We start from the raw sequence: 16636 nt of genomic DNA, 5'->3' as shown, positions 1-16636 counted from the left end.
CACCACTCGCTCACCGGGGACACTCGTGTGGCTTAGTCCTCCGAGCCACCACGCTTGGGTTCTTTGCACCTCCACTCTGGTTCCTAATCAGGGCGTAGAGTCGTGCAGCGTGGACGAGACTGCACTCTTGCCACGAAGCATTGCCAAAGCTGCTTTGTGCTGGGGGTGGCCTCGGACGTGCAGAATCCAAAGCTCGCCCTGTGCCGCCACTCCCCCGTGGGCAGCTGGCCCCCGACCGAAGTACAGCCGCCCGGTCTCCTGCAGAGGAAGGCAGGACTCAGCAGGCCACGTCCTCGACCCAGAAGACCGGCTCAGAGGAGCCTTTCCCGCCTGAAGGAACTTGAGTGTCTCCACGTGCTGGAGGGAAATGCAAGTTTGTTCCGCCCTTGTCACTTTCAGGAACGGCGCCAGGAAAAGATGACAGACATGTCAGAATCCTGAATTATGTGCATTAGTGAGGACATAGGCCACTGTGACTGAAGCCTTTGCGTCTGTGGCCATTAATGTGTTTCTCCTTGTCAAGCCCGCGCAGGTAGGCTGGGCTGGCGCGGCAGCTCCTCCGTCCCCGGGGCCTGGTCTCTGCTCTGTGTCGTCTCCTGCTCCGCAGTGGCCGTTCCAGTTCCAGCGGCCCGCGCTGCGTCTCAGCCTGTGCTTTCAGGCGCCACGCAGGCCAGGCCCAGTTCCCTCTGCGGCCTCTTACTCTCAGGAGCTCACGTGGCCGCTCCTGACCACACGGCGGGGGCGGGGGGTGCGCGCAGGAAATGGGTCCGGCTTCCGGTGCCATCGCTCCTTGGGTCAGGGAAGACACACTGGGAATCGCACCGTGATTCTGCCATGACGTTCGTCCCAAGGCCATCAGAGAGAAAGACTGCATAGCCTCAGATGGGGAAGGACTCATGGAGAACCCTTGGTAAACTCACTCGGAGAAAACTGTAATGGTGGCATCCTCCGGCTTCAGGGAGCAGCTGCATGGGGTCAGGAGACGAGCCTGATCAAATGCCATTCACACCGTCCTTTCTTTGGCTTTGCACCGTTTCCTGTCAACATGTGACAGTGGGCCAATTTGGGCTCTCAAGAGAGCCCAGTACAGTCTGTTCCTTTCAAGTTCACGGCAAGGTTCATAAATCACCTGTGTTTAGGAGAATCTGTTACTCTGTGGCCTAGGACGATGGCCCCTGTAGGAATGCTGCATAAAAAAATGGTTTGCAGAATTCCGCTGGCCTCTTCTTTGAAATGGCCTTTGTGGAGAGGCGGCTTCAGTGCACACCTTGAACAGTGATTTAGGAAGAAGAAAAGTTCCTTGGAGAACGGAGTCATGGCCAAAGCCTACTCCAGACGGAACAGTGTGGGACTTTGACCCAGGTGTAGTGGACACAGTCCTGTGGTCCCACCTGTGCATGTGGGAGAGATCAGGGATCAGCCCTGCCCACAATAACCCTTGGAGATCCGGATTCACAGCCTGGTGTGTTTGGAAAGCTCTCTCTAGGTGATTTGGAAACAGCCCATTAGCGGTGGAACTGTGTCCCCCCCAGCTCCCAAGTGTATAACTTGAAGTCCTAACTCTCAGTATCTCAGAATGTGATCTTACTAGGATATAGGGTCCTTGCAGATGCAATTAATTATGACAAGGCCACACTGGAGTAGGGCCGGCCCTAATCCAACATGACTGATGTCCTCGCGGAAGGGGGACATTTGGACACAGACACACACACGGGGGGAGGGCATGTGAGGATGAAGGTGGAGATCGGGTGGTGTGTTCGCAGGGTGAGGAATACCAACCGCCCGGCAACTGGAAGAGGCCAGGAAGAGGTTCTCCCTCAGCCCGTAGAAGGCACCAATCCTCCCAACACCCCAATTTTGGGCTTCCAGGCTTCGGAACTGGGGGACAATAGATTTCTGTGGTTTAAGCCTCCCCCAGTCCGTGGCATGTCTACCACAGCCTGGGCGGGCTAACACGCGCCTAAATGCTGATCGAGCTCACGTGTAGCTTTTGTCACAAGGACCCCCAAAGACAGAGCAGAGGCTCTACACCTGCCCTCAGGTCATAGGCTGTACTTCTGTTGCTTCTGTCTCATCTCTGCTGGCCTTGGGCACACACACTTGCTTCCCCTCAAGGGCCACCCCTCCACGTGTGCTCCAAGGAGCACCTGTTGATGCAGCCGGAGCTGCCCTGCTGGCCTTCAGTGACATCAGATGACTTCCAGGCCACTGCCTCATCCCATTATCTGTGCGTATGAGATGCATTGTCTCTTCCTGGGCCTGCACACTGAATGAGTGTCTCTGAAGCATCTTTGTTTTCCAAATGTGAATGGTCCACTGTAGCAGCCTTGTCTGCCTGACTGTCCCGGGACAGGGGCGGAGGCACAGGCAAGCAGTGTGCCCAGAAGTAGTGAATACAGCTGCTGAGGACCTGGATAAGACCGTCTCTTCCCCTTTCCTTTGAGGTCCAGGGAAATTGCTAGAGGCTACAGACGCCAGCCCAATGGATCCCAAACTTGGAAGAGTGGTGAGTAGACCCTCTGATGACCAGAGTCCTGGGTCTAGAGCGCTAGACCTCGTTTGCCTAAGGAGTCTGTGCATGGCGCCAGTGCGGCAGGCGGGTCGGGCGGATGCCCACGGGGCCCTTGCAATGCAGCCCCCGAAATGTTCCTAGGTGCTCCCGGTCTCCCTGTGGGGAGGGGGTGTGTGGAAGGTTCTCCAGGGCTTCCGCAGCGCCTGGCATGCGCTTGTGCGGGGAGCGGTGGAGCCTGCCATGGGCGTGGATGAGGCCCAGCAGCTGCTCCAGGCGGGGGAGCTGGGACGCGTGGCGGGCGCTTTTCTGTGCTCTTTCCCGTCCACCAAAAGCATGTTCCTACTGAGTGTTCCGAGCCGCTGAAGGCGGAAGGCGAGGTGCCACCTGCAGGGGAAGACGGTGGATGTGGAGAGCCCTGCATGTGCCTTTCTTAAGCCCCCAACTCTCCCCGCCGCCCTCACCGTCTGCGGGCCCAGTTTGGGGTGGGGGCCCAGGAATCTGCATTTTATGGGTGTCATTCAGTGATTTTTCGTGTATTCACAGATACGTGTGACCATCACCACAGTTGATTTTAGGATGTTTTCACGAGCTCGTTAAAGTAGTCCTGTACCCTGAACAATGACTTCCCTATATCCTGGTCCCTGCCTCCAGCCCTGGGCAGCCCCACCTCTGCTTGGATCTCTTTTAGGACTCCTGATAGGCCAGGCAGGCAGCTGTTCAAGAGAAAGCACTTCTAAGGAAACAAAAATAAAAATTTATGATTCCAGCAAACTCCAAATTCCGCTTTTGAGTGTAGAGGGCAGTCAGATGAGATTTTCTAGGATGCTGGCTTTGGAGCATCGGTAGCTGGTGGAGTAGTGGGTGTGATTCGATGAATTCCTGCTTTGCAGTTGGGGTGACTCTGCTGACAGCTCTGGGTGTTCTGGTCAACTTCCTTTGTGGCCCCGCATAGCCGCAGGCAGGAAAAGGTGTCTGTGCACACACCGCTGCCGTGGATTCTCGAAGTTTGTATCAGGTGGTCTGTCTTCAGTTTGCAGGGCTTTGGGAGAAAGGGAAGTTTGAGTTCTTAGTGATTCCAAGTCAGAGGGCGGGTGAAAATTGGAAACATTAGTTTGGAGAGTTGTAGCTAGTTATTGGAGGGACAAGAATTGGGGACCCAGCCTGGTTTATAGTGGGTAACTGTGGATAGGGCGAGGGCCTGATGGTGGGTCTTCCACTGTTCTTCTTGGAAATACAATATTCTCTCCGCCATCACCTGCATTTCTAGCAGACGTCACAGTAGGATTAATTCATTCGTAAAGTAAGTCTAGTCGCATTACACTTGGCCTGCTTATTTATGGAAGTGCAGCAAGAACTGCGATTGGTCATAGGCTCTTTTTAAGTCGGCTTCACTAGAACTTTAAATAATCTCAGACTTTTAAAATCTCTCTAGACCAGAAAGTCAAGTCCAGGATTGGCCATCATTCTTCATCTCCAAGTACCCATAGATCTGGGCGAATCCCTCCCTTCTTGAGGCTCCCCAATATCTATTTTAAACTAATAATTCTTTTATTGGATATAGCATGCAGTGTTATTTTCAAGTATACAATGTAATGATTCAGCAGCCCTAGGTACTGCTCAGTGCTCCCTATGATAAGCATAATCACTAGGGTTATTACGGTGGTATTGACTATTCCGTAGTTTATGCTGTACTTTTCATCTGTCACTTATTCATTTTGTAACTGGAAGTTTATACCTCTTAATCCCTTTTATAAATTTCACCCATTTCCCCCCCCCCCCCCCCCCCCCCGGCAACCACCAGTTGGTTCTCTGGTTTAAAGTCTGGTTTTTTTGTTTGTGCCTTTGTTTTGGTTTTCAGATTCCACATATAAATGAAACTATACGGTATTCATATTTGAAGTCTCCTGGGTCTGCCAGAAAGTGTCCATCCTTCCTCACCTGTCAGGCTAGAAACCCTGTAAGCAAGGGACCAGGCTGGCTTGGGGGTGCTTTACTGGTTTGGGAAAGTCAATTTTAGTTCTTTCAAACTGGACATATCTGATTCTATGCACAGTGTTCTCAAATACGGCCTTCCAGTCAAGGTCTTGGTAATCAGTGTTTTAAACTATATTCTCTTATGAGGAGGACAGATTCCTATTTAAGGTACGCATTTGCCTATACGTAAAATATATAGGCACAGATATGTGAATTATCGTGTGGTGAAAATAAGAGCGCTCAGTAAGAATTTACAAATTCTGGAAGGATCAGGCAGGGAGAAAAGCATAAGTGTTTCAATTCTGTTTATAGAGATAATTTATCAGATTACTGTAAGTTAAAGATAGCTTAAGAAAAGAAAAAAAAAAGGATTTCCTTAAATCTTAAAGGAATCAGCATTATTTCAACCAAAAAGTTGAAAAAATGGCAGTCATGCTCATCAGTTCCTCCAGGAATCAGCATTATTTCAACCAAAACGTTGAAAAAATGGCAGTCATGCTCATCAGTTCCTCCAGTTTCTTGTAGTCAAGTTTTGCTTTGTTTGATTCTGGGTTAGAAGTTTTGTGATTGCATCAGCCCTTCCTTACCCTGGGAATCCGCGCCCAGCCCTGTGGCAGGGTCGCGGAGCTCCTCCGGCGAAGTCTCGGCAGAGCGTCCCTGCTGCTGCTGCTGACGGAGACTCTGGGAGAAGAACCAGAGTGAGGCAGTGCCTGCCAGTGACAAAGACTGGAAAAGGGTCGTGGCTAACCATGTTCGAAAACTCGTTTCAAAGTGACTGAAGCGAAAAGGAAATGTGGTTATTTCTGAGGCACATGGCATTTCAAATTAAATGTTGGGATTGTGGTGGATTCCATGTATAGTAAAAACATGGACAGATTTCTAGAACTTTTATGCAATGTTTGAAATACTTATATTAGTAACCATACAAATACAACCTGAAGAAAGTTAAACATCACTTTTTTTTTTTTAAAGATTTATTTATTTATTTGACAGAGAGAGATCACAAGTAGGCAGAGAGGCAGGCAGAGAGAGAGAGAGAGAGGGAAGCAGGCTCCCCGCCGAGCAGAGAGCCCAACACGGGACTCGATCCCAGGACCCCGAGATCACGACCTGAGCCGAAGGCAGTGGCCCAACCCACTGAGCCACCCAGGTGCCCCTAAACATCACTTTTGCTTGATAGTGCTTCTCATGTAATTTAACTTATCATAGACCTAATTATAATTTAGTTAATTATAGTTAATATCACTCCCAATATTTGAAATTGTCCAGGGACCCTCTGGAAAAATCCCCAAATTGGGTCTTAGTCAAAGTTTTCATTTAGAATTTGACTTCTTTAAGTTTTCAAAAATATCCAGAGGTTTAAAACCTGATTAAATAAAGTCAGTGTTCATGTGAAATAATATTTGGTTTTCTATTCAACCAGAGGGACAATTTAAACATTTCAAGGGCAGATCAGGAAGTCACATAGTGTGGGGGGAAGGAGGCAGAGGAGGAAGGAAAAGCGCTCTAGTTCTTTCCCTACTGAAGAGACTTAGCTTTCTTAAGTGACCAAAGACCTGACGGGGGCAACGTGCGGTACAGGTTATTTTGATAAGACACATAATCTTTATTTTCTGGGCAGATTGCTCAACATGTGAAGAGCAGTCTTTCATAATAATCCAAGAAGATCTTGTTCTTTGAATCGAGAAAGAATATTCAGTTGTAGTTTTACATAGTCACACTCTTGATAATAAAACTTAAAAAAACTTATAATAAATTCATTTACTTTTCTCCAGTTTCACCACACAACATAGCGTTTTCTTTCTTTTTTCCCAACTTTTGATACTTGTTTTTTTTTATTTTTTTATTTTCCTGTTTTTTAAATTTTGAAATGAAAAACTTTAGATAACCCTAAACTAGGACAGAATTTCTTTTCTTTTAGTAAGAATACATCTTCACGCCTTATATTCCTTTTTTTTTTTTTTAACCAAGAACATATCTTACTTTCCTTGTGTTCTTTGTGTATAGGGTTTCTTTCTTAATCCTAATTGCTCTAATCCTAATTCACTTACTGTATGTAGATTAGAATTCTTAACCCTTGTAGCTTTGATATCTGGCAAACACCAGTCAGAGTTGTGACCTGGCTGTTGCACACGGATTCTGTAGTTCAGCAGCTGTGTCAATCTCATGTCACATTCTTACCGGCCTGTGCTTCCTCATAGTACAGCTGACTTTCAATGTGGCAAAAGAATATATTTACCAACAGACTCATCTATCTTTTGTCTTTCTGTGATAAGAAGCCAAAAACAGATAAACTTGTGTTTAAAATTTATGTTTATAAATTGTTTCAGTATTTTATTTAGAAATAGTCTGGATATTTAATGAGTATCATTTAGCTTAGTATAAATATAGTCTGGATATTTAATGAGTATCATTTAGCTTAGTATAAATTTTAAGGTTTCAAGTTACCAAAAAGATTCTGGAAACTTTGTCAGCAGACATATTTGATAAACCTGAGCACTGTTGGGGTTGCATCTGGGAGCGGAGTGGCGGTAGGGGTGCGGGTCCTGACACAGTCCCGCTGTCGGGGCATCCCACAGAGCTCCTGCCTCAGGGACCATGTGGGGGGATTGCTTATGAGATAGCGCCCAGACAAGCTGTTTTAAGTTTAGTCTCACTAATTTGGGACAGAAAGTGCTGCGGGAGGAAGTGAACCAGAAGGATAGCTCCGCCCCAACCCCTCCCAGCCCTGTGCACAGGATAGTACGTCATTCCAGCACACCTGGGTGTAACGACTCTTGTCCCCAAAGCACCTCTCCCCACTGCCCCCATAATTCCTCAAGTGTCCTGCATCTCAATTGCTCTTTCAAGTGATGACTCTCCTCCCCATTCAGAAGCTCCCTGGCTGGAACAGAGGTGCCTTTTCAGACTACGCATGGCACTGAAAAGGACCACAGTCAACTTCAGCAGCCACTGGCACATAAAATTGGGGGCATTGATCCCTGTCTTCCCCTGAAGGAATGAGGTACAGCACATCCTGAGGGTGTGGGGAACTTGTGAAGGGAGAGAAGCGAGGGGGAGTGTGCAGAGGTGGAGGGGGAGAGTCCACGGGTGGGACCTCCCCCAGAGTGTAGGCTGAGGAGCACTGCCAGTGCCCAGGGCTCCCCAAGCCTGCTGTGCTAAGAGATCTCAGCTTTCCAGTTTGCTTGGGCACCTTGTTCCCTAAGTACACACCTTGTACTGCTCACAGTCCAGTGTCTCTGCAGGAGCACTAGTCAGGGGCCACGAGACCAAGCCCCAAGCCCTTACTGATGCACACCTTGGTTTAGATCCTGAACTCATGGTGCTGGGCCCATAGTCATTGATAGATCCCATGTCCTCATCTTGGAAGTGGAAGGTATCCAGGACATGAATGTTTATGCCTTTTAAGGCACCATAATTGGAGCACACGGCTTTTCAGGGATTGTCTTCCTGCGAATCCTATTCACCCTGGATTTGGGGAAGCCTGTGGCGAGGTGTGTTCCACATGAGCCTGCGTGCGGACCCTGCGCACTGAGGCTGGGGAGCCCTTGCCGTCGAGGAAGGGAAATCACTGCCGGGACTTCTGACCAGCATTCCCATCCACCTCAGATACCCCGACTACATGTGCTTTTAAGTTTTTAATTGAGAAGACAGAGTCTCAGAAACATAATAAATATCCCTACTGAGCAGAACAAAACAGAACTTACTGAGGGGAGCAGGAGCTGAAGCTGCTGAGTGAGACTCCCGCGGGGTGATGGGGCCCAAAGCGCCCAGGCTGGGAGGGCGGCTGAGGCCAGCACCACTGCAGAGGCGCCTGCTGGGGACACGTCCCAGCCCCACTGCCTGCTGTTTAGGATCACCGAGCCACCAGCTTAAGACCAGATCCTGGACCAGGCGTCCTGAAGCAGCCACTAGAGGCAACCATGACAGTCCTAGGCAGGAATGATTCCGGAGGAGAATAAAAGAGCGGTCATTCAAGTGGGCCTGCTAGTGAAACTCCTGAATACGGAAGACTCACAGCAAGAAAGTCCACATCGACTGAGAAGTGAGTTTATGTCCTCTGAAGCACAAACAGGAGAACACGTTTAAAATGGATGCAAATGCTGTGTGTTTGAATTCTTCAAGAGATCAGTGATCGTGTGCGGATGGTATTTATGAGTGGAAAACAGACCGATATGAAACACAAGTTAGAAGTCCTGACAATGGAAATTACTCATTGGAGAAACTCGGGAGTTCAGGTAAATGCGTAACTGGTCCCCAAGAGAGACGTAATCACCTGCAAAACACGGAGCCCAGGAGCAGAGCGGAGCGCCCAGGAGCAGAGCGGAGAGCAGAGGAGGAAAGAAGGGAAGCTGCGGCGCCTGGAGGGCGCAGACCGGACATGGACGGACCGAGGTTGTAGCTGGAGAAAGAGAGCCAAGGGCGTGGCGGAGGAACAGGGCTGCGACGGAGGAGAATTTAACAGAATAAACGAAGACCCAGTTTGCTAAGGGCTGCTGAGGCTAGAGCATCAGGATGTCAGACACACCCAGCGAAGCTGAGGAGTAAGGGAAAATCCGAGGTCCCTTAGGGGAGGAGGGTGCAGGTAGGCCTTCGTGAGGACACTCAGCGGGGAGGTGCCCTGTGTGCATGGTGGGGGGCGGCCCAGCAGGGGTGCAGCAGCTGGTGTGTGCTGTGCCGATGCACAACTTGGACTGGGGGCAAGGCTGCGATCGTGGGCGGACACCAGGAGAGCCTCTTGCAGGAGGAATAAATCCAGGTGTGGGTTTGCGGGAGAACGTGCAGACTCTGCAGCTTGCCGGTAGGGAACAGGATCAGCCCAAATTTACATTTCCATTCCCTTCTCCATGTTACAGCTGAAACAGATCTATGAGCGACAGATCTTGCTTTTTCTACACAGCGTTGACATAGAAGTTGTGACGTCAGTGCAGATCAGGAGGACTGTGGGTGTGATTGTTCGCTGAGAGCTGGCTGGGGTCTGGTTCTGCAACAGGCACTTTGGGATATGGAGAAAAGGGAAGCAAAAGCCCTAGCCCTCAAGCAAGTCGGGCGCTAAGTGACCACGCCACAGAGGATGAGGTAGAGAAAATAAAGCGCAGGGTGGGCTGAGTCGAAATTCATGTCCACCTGGACCCTCAGGATGGGAACTTATTTGCAAGTAGCGTCTTTGCAGATATAATCAGCTAAAATGAGGTCATACTGGAGTGGGGTGGACCCTAACGCCACTGCCAATGTCCCTCTGAGAAGAGAGAGGACACAGAGACACCAGGCAGGATTGAGTGAAGCCGGAGGCACAGATCAGAGTCATGCACAGATCAGAGTCGTGCACCTGCGAGTGGGCCCGGGCCGGCCGCCCCCGCACAGTTGAGAAGAGGCAAGAAAGGACCCCCTGGAGCCTCCAGAGCAACGTCCAACCCCCGACCTGCAGAACCGTGAGAGGACCCGGTCCTGGGGTTCCAAGCCCCCGGTCTGTGGGACGCTCCAGCGGTCCCAGGGAACTCCTAGGTGGGCTGGAGACGTTCCTGCCTTTCCTCCGCCTGCCCTTGCTCCCACACGTTCATCTGGGGAACGTTCTGTTCACACCCAAAAAGCCGCCTGTGGGAGTACACTTGCAGGAGGCGGCTCGGCCTAGCCTCCCTTTACACCTGGACTTGACGCCCAGTCCTGAAGGGCAAGGAAAACCCATGCTCTGAAGTCAAACTGAGTTTTTTGTGAGTTGAGAGCTTTATGACACTTAAGAGTATGGAGGCAATTGCAGGTTTCTAGGAGAAGAAAGTCCCTCCAAACTGCCTGACTCCCTGAGCACCTCTGTGCTCCCTGGTCTGTGTCTGTGTGGCTCCTGGGCCACCTGGGTCTCCTGGGCGCCCCTGTGCCCACCACCCTCATACCCTCTCTCCCTCCGCCTCCTGCTGGAACTTCCAGATGCTTCTCTCTTCCGCTGCTGCCAGAACCCCGATTTCACCGGCTGTGCCCTGAGATCGGGCAGTCCCTCCCACAGGTGGATTAGATGTTAACACTTGGACGAAAAGTCCATCAAATGAGACTGAAGGGAAGAAGGAGAGGACAGTGGCTCCTGTCTCAGCACGGCTGGGAGATCTTAAGATAGGATGCTGGCCTGGCCGGGCCCAGCACCACGGATGACTAGGGGTTCACACCCTTCACCCCAGTGTTGAGGGCTGTGCCTGGGTCTGGGTTCTTGCCTCTGAGGAAACTCTCAGCCCCACGCAGGGACACTGCTGTCAGGGTGCAGCACCTTTCAGGGTGTGACCTTCGTGAAGCCGTGCACCTGCAAAGCCTCTGGCTCCCTCCAGCCCTCTCTCTGGCCCTTTGCTGTGGTGCTATGAACGGGCCGGTTCCCGAGGACAGCAGGCTTCAGAAGTGGCGCACGACAGGGCAGCCTCTCCGGCTGATGTCTGGACAGGCCCAGATCCCTGGCTGGACTGGAGGGACTGAAAAGGTCACAAGAGGCCTCCCTGAGGTGACATCACTGCGGGCGATGCCTGCTTTCCCTTCCCTGCGGCCTGCGTGGGGCGAAGCCCAGAGGCAGGGAGAGAACACGCACCCCTGCAGTCGGGAGCAGCTTGTCGTGCCCCCAAGGATGGAGCACTGTGCCGGGAGCCTGGGGCCCCAGGATAGCTGGGTGCCTCGTCCAGGACCCCAGGCCTCCGCAGGGACCCGGGGCAGGAAGCCTGCCCTGTGCCACCCGTGCCCCATGACCGCACCCGGCTCCTCCTCTACCCTCTGGCTTCTGGCTGGCTCTGGTGGAGAAACTGGCTGTTTGGGGGACTTTGCGGGGAGTTCTGCTCCTGGAAACCGTCTCCTTCATCCCAGACGGCCTCCAGGCTCCCTCTGAAAGCCACGCCCCAGAGCCTGATCAGGCTTCTGGGGGCAGAGTTAGTTAATCTCCGCAGGATCACTGGGTTCAGTGCAGCGCCTACGGGGCAGTTTACCTGGTTAGGTCAGGAAAGCCTGGTTTGGGGTTGGGGATTTTATTTTTAATCCTGTCATGGTGAGATAAAGTAGGTGAATAAAGCTTTTTTTCTGGGTGATAACAATTTTATCAAAGCAGGCACAGGACAGAACAGCCTCTGTAAGAGTCACGCGGACTCCGGAAGACTCGGTGAGTGGAATTCTTGGTGGGCAAGTCGCTGCTGGCACTGAGGTTTCTTACAGGCGGAAAAGGTTTGGCCGCCGGCCGTTGTGTGCGTGGGGAAGGAAGCCAGCTTGGCCGGGGCTGTCTGGGCTGGGAGGCAACAGCGTTTTCATTTTCTATTGTTTATTCTAGTCGACATCAAAATCCACCAGCAATAGCAGATAGGGAGGGAGTGGGTTTCATCAACAGCTTACCCCATTCCTAGCCCCTTTTAGGGCACCTGCTATTCTTGGGGTGGGGGGGAGGGACCTTGCTGAAGGCAGCCCGTGGTGGTTTCAAGGCTGCCATCCGCTAAGCACACAGAGCACCTGACTTTGTCCAGTCGTGTTCAGAGCTGGGGGAGAGCGCAGGGAAGACAGGCCCAGGACTCAGGCAGCAGCTTGGGGGAGGGAGAGAGAGCCTCCAAGGAGGAGTAGCCAGCCTGGGGCCCGGGGCCGGTTACACCGCAGACCTGGGCATGACTTGAAGAGGTCTGAAAAGGCAAAAGTGTTTAAAACTGAGATTCAGCACAGGGCGCTTGTTCCAAGTCAGGGAACAACCAGCTGGAATTAGCAGAAGCCTGGGGAGCAAGCGAGCTTTCCTCGGGGACGGCCCCTGCTCTTCCCCAGAACACAGGGAAGCCCGGGCCTTCCTGGTTCCGCTCCGACCCGTGCTTCACCTACCCGTTCTCGGGCACCTTTCCGCAGCTCCAGAATTCTGTTCCGTGAAGGGATGGCAGAGCTCCATGTGCTCTGCCGGGAGGGAGGGAGTGCAGGGGGGTGTGCAGGACCCCTCTTTCTGGAAGAGCAGTCCTTGGCCTGCAGCTCCTGCTGGGGAGGCGGTTCCCACTGAAACTGGAAATACTCTCGGTCCTTGCCGGCACCGTTTTCCTTCTCTGCCCACGGCTCCATTTTCTTCCTCAAATTCCCCTTTTTATTTTTTATCAGAGAGGAGCGTCGAATAATTTTTAATGGAAATTGAACGAAGGAATAATAAGAGTTCAAATATCGATTTAGGTGTATCCGCTGCAAACAATCAGCCTATTCCATTTCAGAGGGCTTTTCCTGGGTGCCCACAGCTCTATCTTCCTGCCACTGTGGGTCTGAGGCTCATGTCCTCCAGATTTGTTTGAAACCTTTGGCTTTTTGGCTCTGCTGCCACCAAGCTCGGCTGCTTCCTCTCAGAATAGAAGGCGAGGGAGCTCTTCAGCGGCCCGCTGGCACCATCTACTGGACCAAGTTCTTAATCTGCTCCTCAATGAGCATGCCCACCCCCCACTTTTTTTTTTTTTTTTTTAAAGATGTTATGTATTTGAGAGAGTGACAGAGAGCGGGAACAGGGGGAGAGGCCGAGGGGGAAGCAGACTACCTGCCCGGCAGGGAGCTCAGCACCTCCAGGCCTCGATCCCAGGACCCTGGGAACAGGACATGAGCTGAAGGCAGATGCTTAACCGACTGAGCGGCCCAGCCGTCCCCTTTTACCTTAGTTTTACCCACGCCTTTGCGTCCTTTATGAACATTTCCCTGACTCATTATTGAATGAGTGCTTCTACTGATGATTGCTGTTTTTATAACGACTGTATTGCAGCCTAATTCCCAGGCCCTACACTTCACCCAGGTGCGCACTCTGGCGGCTGTGTGTCTATCCGGCTGTGCAGCCGTCACAATTTCAGAACGTTCCAGCCACCCAGAAGGAACCCCCTTTCCGTCAGCGCTCGCTCCCCATTTCCCCCAATCCACCCAGCCCTCCGCAGCAAGGTCCCCCATCTCAGGATCTGCCTGCTCTGGACATTTCACAGACATGGGCCGGGAGCCCCTGTAGTATCTCGTGTCCCGCGTCTGTCCCTTTGCACCGTATGCTAAAGGCTCGTGGCTGCTGTGGCATGCGTCAGCCCTCCGTCTGTTTCCGTGGCTGAGAGACAGCCCCTTGTGTGTGGCCATGGCCACGTCTTTGTGTATCCGCTCGTCCGCGGACGGTCCTTTGGATCAGCTCTGCCCCTCAGCTGCCAGGAGGAAGGCAAGGTCTGGGCCACCATCCCCGGGCCGGGCCAGGAAGGGACCTTCTCCTCACACCCCACCGGGCACTGGCGTCCCGACTTTTACCTGTTCTCCGGGTGTGAAGTGATTTTCATCTCCCTGGTGGCTAATAAGGTGGAGCACCTTTTCATGTGCTTATAAGCCACTGGTGCATTTTCTTTGGAGAAACCTCTCTTCAAATCCTTTGCCTGCTTTTAAACTGGGTCACGTTGGATCTTACTGCTGAGTCGCAGTCTCGTGTATCTGTAGACAGCAGTCCTGGCCTTGGTCGGTCCTGCCTGCGCCTGGAACCGGCGGATGAGGGAGGGAGGGAGTAGCCTACGTCTAAAATAGTTCTATTGTAAAAAGTACAAAAATCCAGAAGGAAGAGCTGGGTGGGAAGACAAGCACTAGTTTATCTCGGAACCTGGTCGGCCTCCTCTCCTCTGGACCTGGTGGTTCTGCTCGGAGCCCAGCCTGGAGCCCACCTCGGGGATGGGAGGAATGGCTGGGGAGCAGCCGCAGGGGAGGGAGGAGGGGGTGAGGTCTGCTGGGCAGGGAAGGGGATGGAAGCGGACAGGGAAGAGGAGAGATAGGGCCGGGCCTCCCAGGAGAGTGTGGCTGCAGGGGCTACATGCCTCCTGCGTCCTGTGTCACAGCCTGGCTCGGCTGGTGAGTTTCTTTGGCAGGTCCTGTGCCTGCAGAAACAGACAGGAGAAACCCACAAGACCGCACCAGATTTTAGAGAGTCCTTACACAATATATGTATTTTTTCCAATAAACTGGTTGATTGCACAGAAAAGTGCTTCCCACTCCTCTCTCACAAATATTGCCCTGGTCACCAGGGGTGGAGGCACCGGCTTGCCTTCGCAGGATGAGAGCCCACGGGAAGGATTGCAGGACAGACAAAACCTAAGTGCAGCACTGAAAGACAAGCTTGTTTTCTTAGTTTCGGTCTTCCTGAAATGTTAAACGTTGAAAATGAAGCATTTCAGGGGAAGATAACGCAATAAATGCATTTCCTGTTCTACCACCTTTATTGCGTTAGTCCCAATGACTGGAAGCAGCCGTATTGGATAACAGAAGCATTCTTGAATGATTTGGAAGGTTGGAAGTCCAAAACTTGGTGTTTATTTTTGCTGTCCCTCCCTATGGCCCACTCTAGGCGTCTTCTGTCCTTGCCTCCCTGCTGCTGCTAGAGAGAAGCATGTTCTGTCCGTCCTCGCCGCCCCCTGGGCTGTTGGACAAGGCCTTCCAGTACATCGAGCTCCATCAGAATGAGTTTGTAGAGGTAGGAGAAACGATACACATCAGGTACTTGTGGGACATACCCTCTGGGTAGCTGGCTGAATGCTTATTTGCTGGGAGGTGCGGTTTGGGGGCTTGATTTTTTTTTTTTTTTTTTTTGCCTGAAAACTTAATTCCATGTAAAATGCCTGTGACTCCTCACTGAGTTAAACTAACAAATACTGGTTACGTTTCGGGAAGAGATTCCTCTTCAGCCTTTCCTTCCAGAGACGGCATTCCTAGCGTGTTGATCTGGGCTGTCTGTGTAGTGATGATGCCCGCTGAGCTCATCAGAGCCCCTGCTCCCTGCTTTAGAGGGGCCCTTGTTGAGGCCCCTCCTCCGGCAAAGCCTGCCTGAGACTCATCCCCCACTCCACCCCTCGCTGACACCAGCCCAGAGTACTACGGGCTGGCTACAGCAAGCTTCAGGTCCGGAGTTGTGCCGAGTTCAATGTCAGAACTCTTCCGTAGTCCTTGTGCAACGTGTACTTTATCTCCTCCTTTATAGTCCTCTGCTCCGTTCCGAACTCACAACGGGGCAAGCGCCTGTGGTGTGGGCGCACATCTCGGGGGAGGAGAGATGGCGGGGGTGGCGAGGGGGAGGGAGGCTGGGCAGCAGAAAGGTGGGGGCAGGGAAGGGGCACAGCCACCGTCACCCTGCAAGTCCCCTTCTCCTCCGCTGTCCCGCTTGTCCACCGGCACATGGGTGAGTCCACCACAGCCTGTGACTCTGTGACATGTCACGGGACCTTGTCCCCGAACCCCCATGCCATGTGTGGCCCGCCATTTGTGTTGAGTACATGTACACTGGAGCTCCCCGCCAATGTGAGCAACAGTCAAGAGTTTGTGTCTCCCGCTGTCACACAGTGCTGAATGGCCACTGGTCCTGGACCTGACCTTCACGACACCCTTCCGCGTGCTCATTGGCATATTGACTTGACATGGTGCGTACTGGGTTTTTGAAGCCTGAGCAGGGACTCAGACAGGGGGAGAGGGACAGCATGCTGTGGAGATATGGTCATTTGGGTGTTTGAGCCAAAATGCTCCTTTCCGCAGCACCCTCACGTGGTCTCATCCATTACCTTTATGGATTACGTGCCGGCATCTGCTCTACAAATTCCAGTTTAAGGTGTGAAACACAACATTCCTTAGGTTTGGTTAATATCTTCATAATACAAATGAAAGTACTACAACCAGGACAGAGATCTAACTGGAGTAAGTTGGGGAATCTAAGATCAGTCACTCGAAGTACGCTTGGTTTTTAATAAAAATGGTGGCAAGCCCAGTATAAGCAACTCGAGCCCCATTAATGGGAAATGCTTGATTGTTATCAATGATCCAATATTAGCTGATGTCTACGGAGCTCCTGCTAGGGACCAGGCACTGACCTGAGTCTTATGCGTGTCATCTTTTCTAATCCTCACGGGAAGGAATGCTTGTTTTCTTGGACGGCTCCCCTCACTCTGTGGACAGACGTGTGCATTTTCCACACATCAAGTAACTGGCTAGTTCTCTGGACACCAAAGGGGCATCGCACAGTCTGACTCCCTTCTGACACCGCTTGCCTGGTGTGAGCGTCACCCTCTTGCCCCCCCCCCCCCAGCTAGTAGTGGATGCCAGTCGCACGTGGGTAGGGAGGCCCCAGTGGCTTACATGTTCCAAGCAGCTGTAAATCGGGGCTCCTATGAACCCTGCTCTGGTCCTATCACTTACTAG

General features: G+C 52.0%; 1 protein-coding gene and 1 long non-coding RNA gene across 6 annotated transcripts in view; one reads left to right on the top strand and one right to left on the bottom strand.

Moving 5' to 3' along the window:
• Positions 1–667: 667 nt before the first annotated feature.
• CNDP1 (carnosine dipeptidase 1) overlaps positions 668–16636 on the top strand; it is a 34255-nt gene continuing 18286 nt past the window's right edge. Inside the window, exons 1-2 of one of the 2 annotated variants that reach the window (XM_032309991.1) lie at positions 668–2506; positions 14799–14924. In XM_032309991.1, the coding sequence (XP_032165882.1) occupies positions 2483–2506; positions 14799–14924 (150 nt within the window). In that variant the 5' untranslated portion in view covers positions 668–2482. Of the gene's footprint in view, positions 2507–11514; positions 11607–14798; positions 14925–16636 lie in introns of those variants that run through there. The other variant, XM_032309992.1, reaches the window with a different exon arrangement.
• Positions 3244–16617, bottom strand: LOC116571723. 4 transcript variants are annotated; one of them, XR_004277958.1, is made up of 4 exons: positions 16574–16614; positions 8194–12111; positions 5074–5261; positions 3244–3551 (listed from the first exon to the last, which is right to left on the bottom strand). It is a non-coding gene; the product is annotated as an uncharacterized LOC116571723 (long non-coding RNA). The 4 variants fall into 4 exon arrangements; XR_004277957.1 differs by lacking the exon at positions 16574–16614 and adding an exon at positions 12302–12881; XR_004277959.1 differs by lacking the exon at positions 8194–12111 and having other exon boundaries at positions 16574–16617.

This window comes from Mustela erminea, chromosome 13 (genome assembly GCF_009829155.1).
Source record: "Mustela erminea isolate mMusErm1 chromosome 13, mMusErm1.Pri, whole genome shotgun sequence".
Taxonomy (NCBI): Eukaryota; Metazoa; Chordata; class Mammalia; order Carnivora; family Mustelidae; genus Mustela; species Mustela erminea.
The sequence above is the reverse complement of the archived record's forward strand: the minus strand, read 5'-3'. Positions and strand labels throughout refer to the sequence as shown.